The sequence below is a fragment of the Tigriopus californicus genome, chromosome 8 (genome assembly GCF_007210705.1).
Source record: "Tigriopus californicus strain San Diego chromosome 8, Tcal_SD_v2.1, whole genome shotgun sequence".
In the NCBI taxonomy this organism is placed as follows: Eukaryota; Metazoa; Arthropoda; class Copepoda; order Harpacticoida; family Harpacticidae; genus Tigriopus; species Tigriopus californicus.
Window position 1 is genome coordinate 7879842 of NC_081447.1, and position 13098 is coordinate 7892939.

Here is a 13098-nt window from a genome sequence, read left to right on the forward strand (position 1 = left end):
AAATGAAAATGTGGAAAGTTTCTTATTTATGTAGTAAAAAGTGTAGAGGTTTAGGAGTAGGTAAGTATAAATCTAATAAAAGGTGTGCAGTTTGGCCTCAAATGAGAGTACCTTCCTGCCTGTTTCCGTTTACGCATCCGTCAAAAAGCTGTAACAAAAAGTAAAATCGGCCTAGCTCCGCTACTGTCCACTCCTCTAGTTCAAGGTTTCTCTGTCTAGACTCAATCTGAATTATGTTTCAAATCTGATACTACTAAATTTGCAAGTCTAAACGTTACTTTCAAATATATTCATGATAGGAGGTGGTGTAGTCGAGCGGTCTTAGAGGCAACGCTGATGTGGCAAGAATTCTTTCCCTAGGCGAAGCGGATCAACCCCGGAGCCAAAATGTAAACCTTTTATTTTTATAATATACTTCTTTACGCTCGTGCATGATTAGCTGCAATCCCTGCAAATACGTTTCTTGTTCGTTTTTACGAAATGATCGTCTACTTCAAAGGACTTCAAAAAACAAAGTTTCTCAGTCACTGCCCACCTTGTCAGCAAGAAGGGCAATTGACATTTTGGACAGGTTTCTTTAGTAGTGGTTCTAGCATACAAACATCAACCACCTTTTCAGATATGGAGGGTGAGGGGTTGCCAATTCTATACCCGAGTGCACCATATTGAGTTGTCTTGATCTATCAGTGATGTTATTGGTTTTCTGTTGCTGCTATCATGGCATCACACTCGTCTCAAACACGTGTGAAAACGCGCTCGGGAACTTTTACCTATAGCAGCAATGATTACACATATAAAATGCCACTACCATCAATTGTTATCAAGCATGGCTGAATAATTGACACCGCTGGATACATCTGGAACAAAGACGAATTCAAATTTGAAATAGAAAAAATCTCCACTGGGCTGACACCAAAGGTTTGCCCATTAGTAGTTGACTACGGTTCATTCAGAGATTCGCTGTGTTTCGGTGAATGGGAGTACACAAAAGGTTTCTAATTTCACGGGGAAAATTGGCTTAACCATCCACCGGGTTATGATAGCCATTATATTTTAAAGCAGGAGGCGAGAAAGATACCTACTGCCAGTATTCTATACGCCACCAAGTACAGTGTATGTCGCATTCCTTAGTTGTCATTTGAGCTGTAAAAAAAGTCGATTAAATTTGGCAAAATAGCGGTCAAAAACCTAGGAAAAATGGCTCAAACGGACTTTCAGAGTCCGATTTTGGTACTTTAGTCACGTGATTGCAAAAACGTGGCTTTACGTTTGATGGATGGTTTTGATGCACGCCTCAACAGTTTTCATGAAGCCCCACCTTTATTACTTTCAATATAACACGACGAAGCCAAACCAGCCACAGCTAAAAGGAACCGAGGGTCAATAACTTGTTCCTTGATTATGGACAATTATTTGTTTAAAGCTGAATATGACATGTTCAGTTTCATGCATGTGTATATGCACAAGAGCCATACAATTAAGCCCTGTGGACTTATGAAAGGGTTTTGCTCACCTGGTTCCTAAGACAAAGGTCTTTAGATATGTTTGCTCATGTAGCATTGGTCAATGATTTTTGATAAGCTATCAACTATTCTAAGTTTGTGAAATGAGTAAAACTTCATTTAAGTTAATTCACAAATGTGAAAATGGCGCTTGTCACATTTTACAACATCTCATAGAAATTTCAGCTTGGCCTGTATAGTGGTGTATTACTAGAGTTTGAGGTACATGAAGCTAGATTCCAAGGCTTGATTGCCATTTTCAAACCTCTGGACATTAAACAGATTGCAACGGGCCCAAAAAGGTGACCGATTTGAAAATTGCTTTCCTAAAACTACCGAAATCGAAGGGTCTTCCCCTCAATTTGGTCATCCTGAAGAAATTGTTGGCAAATTACTTTAAGCTGCTAATGCTTATGTGAAGCTTTCCATCAATATCAAATTCAAACGGCCTTGGAGAGTTGGTTTCAATTTATCACAAAAGGAGAGCGAAATATGGTATGGTACTACTTGTGCCAGGCGTTTTGTACGACCCATAACTGCAGTTCTACGCCATGCAGTTTTGAGCTTTGTCGAGACATCTCATCCCTAACTCACCTTGGTTTCAAAAGTTAGAATGTGATGGACAACGTTTGCCATTTATTGTTTTTTGTTTGCTCCTGATGCGCTGACGTTGAAGGATGCAGGAAGTTCGAATCGAAATGGAAAACAATGCGAAAAATGGACAAAATATGTGCCTAAGCGGCAAAAAGCTGTAAAAGGCGAATATACCCCAAAAAGTCGAATAGATCCTAAAACGTCGGAAAAAAGGTAAAAAAGTTATTCGACTTTTTTAAAGGTATTTCTATCATGAACCCGTAATTGGCCCAACACTGGAGCAACAATCTTATCACAGAGTAGTGCTGGGCTTACTCGATTTTGGAGAGATTGGCCATACTCGAGTCTTTTAGAAAGGACTCGATTCCGGACTTGTCAAGACGAAATTGTTCATTTTTCTTACAATTTCGCAAGGCGAGTCTTTTTGCGAGACCTGGCCGTAGTAAAAGACTCGAGTCCGGCAAAAAATAAAAAAAAATGAAAGGACTCGCCCCATCACTAACTTAAAGCCCTCAGCCAAGTAAATCCACACACATCTTAAACAATTCGGTTAAAAGTAGAGGGCCAACTAGCATTTTTTGCGGACTTCCTTACCGCTACTGGGATTGGAATCCCAGCAGTTCAAAGCGAGAAATTTATTCGGTTTGGTCTATGAGTGCTAGGGTCGGAGCCCGGCCAGCGAAGCCACCCATCATATCGTCCTTATACTTTTTCCGATAGACTGTGTCGTGTCCGTATCAGTTTAGGTTCTCCGTCTGTGGGTAGGGTTAGGGTCTAACAATTAACTTGAGAAAGGTCGGGGTGGAGATTCGAACTAGTGATCTCTCTCGTACTAGGATACTTCGCTAACCACTACCCCCACGTCTCCTCCCATTCATATGAAATAACTTTATTTATATCTATCATTTGATCGACCAACGAATTAGAGTTGGCTTTATCTGGCTAACCCTTGAATATAAGGTTGATCGGTAATTTTAGTCCAAATTAGAAAACAAGTCAACCAAAAATTTATTCAGAGAAAAGATGATCGATTTCGCTGGCCCTTAAAGTCACACCGTGTTTCATTTTATAGTGATATTTGAGATAAGACTTATCTTTGAATTTGCAAGCACAAAATTTACAAGGAAAAGGCGTGGCCGACATGTGCATTCTTCTAATATGTTTTTTGACGTCTGCAAGTAATTTGCTCTTGTAGCCACAATGCCTGCACATGGATTCTTTCTTCAGTTTCACCCACTGGTTATCCACTTCATCATACTCTGCAAGAAACAGGGTTTCTCAATGGTAACTAACATTTCTAAATTTGATGCTCGAAGAACCTATCGACTGGTTCTTCCTCCAACTTCATGTAAGAAGCACAGCTTGACCAATGTTGTGAACAAACTCATGTCACCTGAACATGACGAATCTCCAAGACGCCAAAGCTTTAGTTTCCAACGTGAGATATCAATATGTTTTTACGAGCGTTCATGGATTCACTTCCAGAAGTAAAATCTCGAAAAACGCTTCTTATACTTCCTCAAATTATTTGTACACAAGTGGGGTGAGAGTGCAGCCATTTCCCGATTGATGGGTGCTGATTAGTGTCGACGCCTAAAGTGATAGTGCTGATGATCACTGGTTGTCATCATAGCACAGAGGAAGCAAGGCCAAGAGTGTGCTTTACAAGTAAGTCAGGTAGGCCAGTCTTTAGAACACATAGGTGGCATATTGGAGTACTGCCTGTAGATGGCGCAATTTTAGTGGAAACAGAGGTGAGATGAAAGTCATGTTTGTTTACACTCTTTCTTTTATGCGTACAAGGACCGGTTTTCAGCGGTATAAAGTTCGCTCTCCGGCACGCAAAGGAAACCAAAGGCCACCATTAGAAATCTTATTTCATGACGTTGTGTTCAAGAGTGGCTGGAAACTTAGAACATGAAGAAAAAGACATTCTCTAACGTCAAATTTGGCTTAGAGTGGTTTCAAGAGAAAATCATACCTTGAAATCCGGTTCTTGTAATAGAAAACTGTGTATTCAATAGCGGCGGCATTTGCTACTTGCAGTTTATTCAAGATCAGATCTCAAAAAGTCGATCGGTCAACACCTTGAATCAGCAATGGGAAAAATCGAGATTGATCGAATTTCTGCCACTTTCTCCCACAAGTGGGAGAAAGTGGCGAAAAATGGCAGAAATTGCTGGAAGGTGGTCAAAATGGCCGCCAGCAGTTGGAATGGCCTATCTTGATTTTAAAAGGTGTCAAGGACAAGAAAGATAAAAGGGTTTGGATGAGTTTTTCATGCGTCCTTTGCTAAAAAGAAGATAAAAGGGTTTGGATGAGTTTTTCATGCGTCCTTTGCTAAAAAGCAAATTGGTATAGCATTGGCTGAAATGCAAAATGTTCCTCAAATATTGATATTGAAACAGTTTGATGGTTTGATTGAATTTATAACAGTATCCATTGACACTGGCAGTATTTAAGGCCTAGCCACGACATGTATAGCTCTTTTCATCTTGATCAAAATGGTTATTTAATACGATATAACTTTTTTAAGCGCAATTGTCCTCATTTTTACTCCAAAAAGTCTAGGTCAATGGCAACCCTGACTCATATCGATTGCGGTGGCAAAATTCAAACTCCATCACACTCCAGTGACGTTTAGTGGTTGTTATCTCCCATTCAATGCAAAATACCCATCCCAGCGAGTCAAACCTACATACAGGTAGGCTTAAAAAGTAACGGAAGTGTGCATAAATACTAGAAAAAGATGATTTAAAATAAAATAATTATTTCCATTTTTACCACTTTCTGCCCCTTACTTTGGACCAATTTCTGCCATTTTCTGCCACCATTTTCTTCCAGGTGGTAGATAATGGCTTTTAATAATTTCTCATCCCTGGTCCCGTTACGTTATCTTCTTTCTCAACTTCCAAATTTCCTCCTTCCTATCTTGCTTGCCATGCATGGTTGATTAACTTCTTCCTAAATCATTTGGTGTTGCAATCATTCCGCAAACGAGGAGAAATTTAAATTGGAGGAATCACGGCTCTCCGAATTCATATATTTGATAATATTTTGTTCATCCTCGAACTTGATTGGTAGAGAGCTCAGCGTGTCAAATTCATTAGTGTGCCGGTCAAATTATTGAATCTCGTAAAATCCTTAACATCTTCCAACAACCTAGTTAGCTCTTCTTCGAACAAACTAGCCTTTAGAAATATGACCACAATGTGCTTATACATTTTCAACGCAATGGGACATGCTCACGGGGGTCGTTGTTTACCCCTTTGCACTTGAGCGCCCCTTTTTGACATACGTAGGGATGGGTCGAGGTTTTGGTTGATGCACGAGTCATACACAATAGTGTCGAAATAATCGGAGCTGGTAGACAAAAAAAAACCCAAAGGATAGTGCAAGAAACGATATAAGGATAAAACTGCAAGCTCGCTTTGACACAGAAGTTTAATTGTTGGTGGAAAATGCGGTTGCATTTTTACGTTTGACGCATCCCTACATAGCCGAAAGATTGCGCTTGAGCGCAAACGGGTACAAAAAACCAAACAAACTGATCCTGTGACCCTATCCCATTTTGTCACATGGGCAAGCCCCTCATCAGTTTGTGATTGATTAGTAATTGACAAAGAAAAAAAACACAAAAAATTTGAAGTCAAAGACATTCGCATGTGTGTGAATAATTGCAAAGAAACTTACATTAGTCAAACAGCAGTAAATATCATTTTTGAGAAACCTCAATCAGGTCACCCCTGAAAACCAGTCCAGCGCAAAATAAAATGGTTGGTTCCCTTGGCTTATGTTTCCCCCAATAGTAATGTGTGCCACTGGATTTCTGCCAGGTGATCTCCATCATAGAAACCTCTCCCAACGTTGAATTCTGCCAACATTAAACTCCGCCAGCCGCAATATCCGCCGTGGTAAACTCCGCTACAATGAAATCCGCCTAGGATAACTCCACCAACGGCAATCTCCGCCTGTGGTAAACTGCGCCAATGGGAATCTCCCTCATATTCTAGTCCGCCAACAACAATCTCCGCCCGCCATAAAACCTGCAAAGTGGACCTCTGCCAAAGAAGACTTCGCCATGCCAAACTCCCCACATTAAAGTCCGCCAATGGCAATTTTCCAAGCAATGAAATGAAGTTTGCCTTTACTTTGTGACAACGTTTATGCGCAATCAAAAAGATAGTCTTATGACAAGTAACAGTTGGTCTGGGGCTTTTGTTGCATGTTAGTTCAAAGTTTATACGATAATAAGACAAAAAGCGATGTCTTGAAAGCTTTTATTTCTCAATTTAATTTGTTTGACATTGAGTCTGCTTTTTAAATCTTTTTTAATATTTGGCTTTTGGGAGCAATTATTTCAAGAAATATCCCTCTAGAACTTCAATACATTCAGAGTCTATTTTAATCATATTAAGACTACTGTGCCCGTGGAATCAGATTCAGAGGTGAGGAAAAGCAAGCGTACTGAATAATTCCCATTTTCATTGGCCGAATCAAGGACGACGTCATCACTGGACAAACACGGTAGGGAGGGGGAAACGTAAGTTTTATCCAGGTGAACCGAATGCATTTTCCTTCGCACAAGTTGGACTTCAGTTAACTCAGAAACCGTTCGTCAATTTTGACCTCTATCGAACGTCTGCGTCAAAAGCAATGAGGTCCTGAAACTCAGTACGACGTGGGCAGAAAATGACTTACTTAGCACCACCTTGGTCAGATCTTACCAACGTGGTGCCAGCTCATTCAATTTGCGCCATCCCTGGTTCGAATCTTAAATGCTCAAACTTTCAAAAGACAAAGACGTTCGACGTTCGATTGAAATCAAAACTGACCATTGCTTTCTGAGGCTAAAATTGAGTCAACTCATGTAAAGAGAAATACATTTGATTGATTGGAATTGGAATTACTCATTTCCCCCACCCCCGTCACTGTCCAGTGGTGAATTCGTCCTTGACCGAATGAAGTTTTCAAGGATAGAGCTATGTATGACTCGGAGCTTTGCTCAGTTGAGCATCAAAGCAACATTTTTCCAAACAGAAATGTGACTAATTGAACAGAACAGAACAAAACAAATCCAAATCCAAATTCGCATGCATGGATGGTCTTTTCAAGATTTAGCCTGTAAAGGTGATTTCTTTTTTCTTCAATCCCATTTTTTGTATTTGGATTAGAATTTCAATAGTTTAATTCAGTGTAAATAAAAAAGTAAGATCCTGTCGGGGGTCTGAGGGAGTACATTGTTGGCAAAGTGCATTTCATTGCTTGGAAATTTCACTGTAGACGTCAATGTGGGGAGTGTATTATGACGAAGTTTCCTTAAATAAGGATCCTTTTGGCGGATTTCCTTGTCTGGGAGAAATCTCCATTGGCAGGCTTTAATGTCGGGGACTTTATCATGGCAAAGTCTTCTTTGGTGGAGTTGCAGTTTGCAGGTTTTATCGCGGGCGGAGATTGTTGTTGGCGTCCGCCAACAACAATGAATGCGAGGGAGATCACCGTGGCGGAGGTCACTCTTGGCAGAATACTCCGTTGGAGGAGTTTGCTTTGGCGGAGATCACTGTCGGCGGACTTGAATGTGAGGGAGATCCCCGTTAGCGGAGTTCACCATGGCGGAAATTGCCGTAGGCAGAGTTCATTGTAGTTGAGTTTACCACGGCGGAGATTGCCGTAGGCGGGGATTTCTATGGTGGAGATTGCCGTAGGCGGGGATTTCTATGGTGGAGATTGCCATAGGTGGGGATTTCTATGGTGGAGATTGCTGTAGGCGGGGATTTCTATGGTGGAGATTGCCATTGGCGGAGTTCATCGTGGGGGGAGTTTAAGGTTGGCGGAATTCAACCTTGAGAGAGTTTACTATGGTGGAAATCGCTTGGCGAAAATCCACATGTCGGGATTACTTTTCGGGGAAACCGATGGCCATCAAATTAAACAGATTTTTGTTGGAAGTGCAGCTATCACTTGGCTAACCTTGAAAATCAGACTGAATTCTAGTTTCTGATTGTAGAGGGCCCAGATTCAGTCAAAAGCCAAAAACAAATACATTTTAACACTTCTTTGTTTCATCTTCAATGATCAGAACATTGCTCGAGGTCAGGATGGGCAATCTTGTGAATCAGCTTGACTTTTGGATACCAAGTGTCCAAAAGTGTCCAAATGTGTCCAAACATAGACAAAAGTAGACACAAAGTGTGCAAAAGTGAGCAAAAGTAGACACAAAGTGTGCAAAAGTGAGCAAAAGGGGACACAAGACGTGTGCAATTGTCCAAAAGTGGGTATTGGTTCATTGAATCAGAAGCAGAGGAGGATGTCTTGACCAATTTTTGAGAAGTCGCATGATTGACATGAACCTTCGAGGCTTAATAGCTCTTTGTTAAGAAATTAGTTCACTAATATTTCTGTTTTCCAAAATAGATACTGCTTTGTGCTTCGTGAATCTTAATTATTTTGAAAAAAAACACAACTATAAATTATGATATATTACTTTTCGATTAGACCTAAGTGTTTGTCCTCATCAAAAACATCTCCAAAGCCAGAAAAATTACCTAACAACATTGTAAGCAACTTGTTTATGGAAAACAATACATACATGTGGAAATATATCATTCTTAAGCTTTAGCAATTGCACAAGATGTTGTCTAATGCGTCGAATGATTCCAACTCTACTTGAAGACTTTATTTAGTTTCGCCAAGTTCTAGTGAAAATTCCTCGATTCAAATCACCTGCAATACTACAATGTGAGAAACTGGAACGTACCGTTGGATTCGTTTCCACCTGATGTTCCTGGTACCATTTGGCCATTTTCTCCTTCCGCGTACGTCATTTCACCCGATTCATCGCCGTACTGAGTATAGTCATAATCGCCTTCCCCACCTTCGCCCTCCACAGCTTCGAAGTCAGTGCCTTCAAAGTCAGAGGCAGCCAAATGTTCCGTTTTAACGTTGGTATCGCCGACGTCTTGAACATCATCGTCGATGGAGTGAACAGGTACTTGATGAGAGGGTCCAGGGACTGGAACGGCTAGATTTGGACGGGATCGCTTCTTGGCTATTCCTCCGTTTTCTCCAGGAGGCTCTCGTTTTACCCCCGAAGGCTCTCGAGATGGACCAGAGGAGTTGCCCAATGACGATGAGGACGGGGCAGAGCTGCTATTGGAATCGGCTTGAGTCAAGCCTTTGACTTTGAGATCTTCGGCCACTTGAAGGAATGCTTGGAGATCGTCTTGGGCCACATTGACTTCGCCATAATACATGAAGTCGATGATGTGCTTCAGATCTTCGTAGGACACGCCCCGGAGATAAACCAAAGGGTGAGGATGCGAGAAGCCGGCAACACCCATGGCGGCATTCTGACGTAGGAGAACATTACGGAAGAAAGGCGAACAAGCCGACAAAATGACTTTGTGGGCTTGCAACACATGATTGGGATCGTCGTCCACGGTCAAAGTAACGTCGAAGAAATCTTTGTCTTGACGGAGTTCTTTGAAAGCGGCGCTGATATTTGCCTCAAAGTCGTTCCATCGCAAATAGAACTTATCCGTGGACCCCATAATCCCGTACAATCCTGCGGAATCACGTTGCGGCCAGGACCTACAAGATTTGGCATATTTCATGTTTAAAAGTGTCACAGCTTTGGGCACATGCTGTTTACACACTGAAACAAAACTAACCCATTTTTCATGATAGTCTATATTAGTACTGGGGCGAGTTTGGACTCGAGTCCGTGAGCAATCGAGTCTTTTCTCAACTGTGGAGAAATTGGCCGAACTCGACTCTTGTAGAATGGACTCGAGTTCGGACTCGTCAAAAAAAAAAGTTCATTTTTCCTAGAATTTCGCAAGACGAGTCTTTCTACTTGACCTGACTCTAGTAAGAAACCCGAAGACAGTTGGTCATCATGTTTTTGTTCATGGATTCAGATGCTTTCAAATTGATTCCCCTCCTGCCTTTTTAGGCTGCCTAGGACATTTTGATAATGTTTTGGACCAAGGACTGACTTTGAGAAGAGGAGCCCGCTCTCTGACAATATCTAGTGATAAAGTTTGATGCTACTGGATCAACATCTACATACTCCCTACGAATATTTGGGAGGAGCAAATTGAACAATGAAGGAGCCCGAGAAAGACAAGATGAGATGGACTTTATTGTTCTAACTAGCCTGGATTCTCGAGGGCTTGAAGGTACTCTCAAAGCGCACGTTAAGCCTCTACGGTTACCAATATAGGCCCTAAAACCTGAGTTGGGACAAACCTCAAGATTGCTTTTGAACAATTGTTATTAATAAAGTTTGATAGTGAGAGAATCTATAGTTAAGCCGAGCTCTTGGTCTGAAACATTATCAGAATCTAGAAGGCTGAAATAGATAATATTACATCACAAACTTGGTCAATTTCTCCGTCATTGATGCAACTATATAAGACTATTTCAAGTTAAGGTCTCGACTCCAAATATTATTTCAATGTTACATATAGGAGGGCAATCAATGGAGAACAAGCTAAAGCCGGTATTTTAATTGATTCTAATCATTGGCTAAAAAAAATTGTGGCTAACTTGGACAAGGCCTTAACTCAGAGGCACGACCTTTCAAAAAACACGTCCTTGGTTACATATCAAGAACTTGGCAAAATCCACCTACTTTTTCTTTGAGATATTAGAGCGCAAACGTATATTTGGTTGCGGCTCCTCCAACATAAGGGGCTGGTTGGTCGCTAGGGCTGCAATTAGAGACACGCGGGCAAAAGCCAGACGAGCACTGGGGTTCTCAAGCCAGTTCCTTGGTCCACTCCAGATGATTTCAGGACAACGCCAACACCACCGGCCAAATCTCAAAGTAGATCAAGAATTAATAAAGGTGGAGGACCATTCATCCGCCTCGGCCTACATATGTATCATTCCTACACAAAGTATATGTATGTGGCGCATATCAGAATCGGTATTGCTATTTGGCTTCTTGAACCGCCAAAAACCGCCACTTCACTGGAGACAGCAACTTGACCGCCTGTTAAGTCCAATACACGAATCGATCGATCGATCGATCCAACTGCGGTTGACACCTAATGTTCGTCCTCGAGTAGGGCAAGGGTGGTTATTCTCCATTAACACTTGAAACAAAAAGTTTAAGTTCAAACGTTGGATTTAATGGATATTAAAGGAACAATCTTAATCTCAGGGTTTTCAATTATGCATCTTCAAGTAGGACGATTTGGAAGCGATGCGTGCTTTCTGCAGCAAAACAACAACACTTCCATCTGTCTCTCATCTTAGCCCAGGGTGGCCATTTTCATGGAGAAAGAGCGTGATCGTGAAACCTATCCAAACACACATTTTTTGACCTTTGGTACCTCATGTCCACATGAATAATGCGATAAATTCTTTCCAATGTATCAATTATTATGTTTTAGCCCATAATCGATGATAACTTCAGCCACTTTTTATCACGTCAGTAAGAACATGTAAGGATATCACGGTAAAGCATTCCTTTGTTGGGAAAATCCAATTATATCTTGTAATGGTGAAGTTACTTTGAATATTGTAATGTTTACTATGCTTCATTGTTCACATCTTCTCACCTTGAACGGTTGGACTAAAAGACCTCACTCAGAGCGAAGTTGTTACGAACTTGAAGAGGAAGAGGAAAACAGAAGATTTTCATTTGGGTTGAGCATTTTTGACCAATTTTCTCATCTTTTCACTATAGCATGACTTTCATAAGCCAGTCAGATCCTTTGCTTCGTCATATTTTCGGCTGCATTACTCGAAAAATGATCATCTGACTAAAAAATGTCACTTTTCTTGGCTTAAATATTTTACTGCTTAGCTTGTCAATCCAAATCTTGCTCAATAGTAACGAACAAATTATGGAAATTGTGCCGATCATTTCAGCAATGATAAAGCAGAGAAGAGGTATTTAGGGTGTGGCTTATATTTCTAATAAACAAATCTTAGGGAAAAGAAGATTGAAAATTGTCAAGGGTGAATTAGCCATGTCATAAGTAGGCCCTGCCAAGACTTGCCCATGAATATGGTCTTCATTGACAACAAATTTGCATCAAAAACACTTGAATTTGCAGAAAAAGTTGCAAAAACACTCGCCCAAACATTGGCAACAACACGTTCTGGAGGGCTGGAAGGGTTATTTTTGCCTATCATATGAAGCAATGAGATGTAAATGAAAAGGATATTCAGTCATAATAACTTGTTGCACCAGACTTTGAACCTATTATAATTTGGAAAAATAAACTGGAACTCCAGTGGTCTGTTTCAGTGTTATTTCCGGCAGCATTTTTGAGCAGCCATTATAAAGAAAGATATCGATGTTGATAGCTAATTCGTCAATACAACCCAAAAGGGAAGTGGAGTACACTAAGTTTTAAATGAATATACATTCAACTTAGTTTGGCATAATCTACTGACACATAAATGGGATGTATCCACGGCACTTGTTTAATGATGCTCCCAAAATGATACATTATGTTGAACATAGGAGTGAAAGATTTCAAAATTGTTTTAAATTTCACATCGTCATAACTGTTTTCTTTGATTTCGCAAGAAATATACTTGAATCATTTTCTTAAGTGTTTTTTTTGGAACTTTGGTCATTGGTAGTTTTTGTTTGGAAGTGTCTGTTTGGAAACTTTTGCTTTGAAACCTTTTTATTTGGTAGTTCTATCCAATGGCCGGTGTACTCTGTAACTTACAAAATGTAATTTGATAGCTGGAAGGGTGAAACCGACTCAAGTCTTTCCCGTCCAATGGTACCTGGAGGAATATGGGTTAAACTCGTACTTTGGCAGGTTGAATGACTTGATAAACTGACGCCAATTGTTCAGTATGTAGCTTTTCTTATCTTTTTTGCGGGGGGCGGGGGTCATCTTGTGGCTCCCATCGTTATGCTCGCTCCCATGAAAACGTTACGTGCCTATTATAGTATGGGAGAATTCCCAGATCATTTCGAGTTTGCAATTCATCAGGGAATTATTCCTCACCATGACAGGCACAGAGC

The 13098-nt window shown here is 40.7% G+C and overlaps 1 protein-coding gene across 3 annotated transcripts in view; it reads right to left on the reverse strand.

Annotated features, from left to right (window-relative positions):
• Nucleotides 1-11321, reverse strand: part of LOC131885036 (zinc finger and BTB domain-containing protein 37-like) — an 18470-nt gene extending 7149 nt beyond the window's left edge. Inside the window, exons 1-3 of one of the 3 annotated variants that reach the window (XM_059232963.1) lie at nucleotides 10732-11319; nucleotides 8854-9686; nucleotides 3081-3355 (exon numbers count right to left, since the gene is read on the reverse strand). In XM_059232963.1, coding sequence (XP_059088946.1) covers nucleotides 3105-3355; nucleotides 8854-9686; nucleotides 10732-10787 — 1140 coding nt within the window. In that variant the 5' untranslated portion in view covers nucleotides 10788-11319 and the 3' untranslated portion in view covers nucleotides 3081-3104. Of the gene's footprint in view, nucleotides 1-3080; nucleotides 3356-8853; nucleotides 9687-10731 lie in introns of those variants that run through there. The other 2 variants (XM_059232962.1, XM_059232960.1) reach the window with 2 other exon arrangements.
• Nucleotides 11322-13098: the final 1777 nt, after the last annotated feature.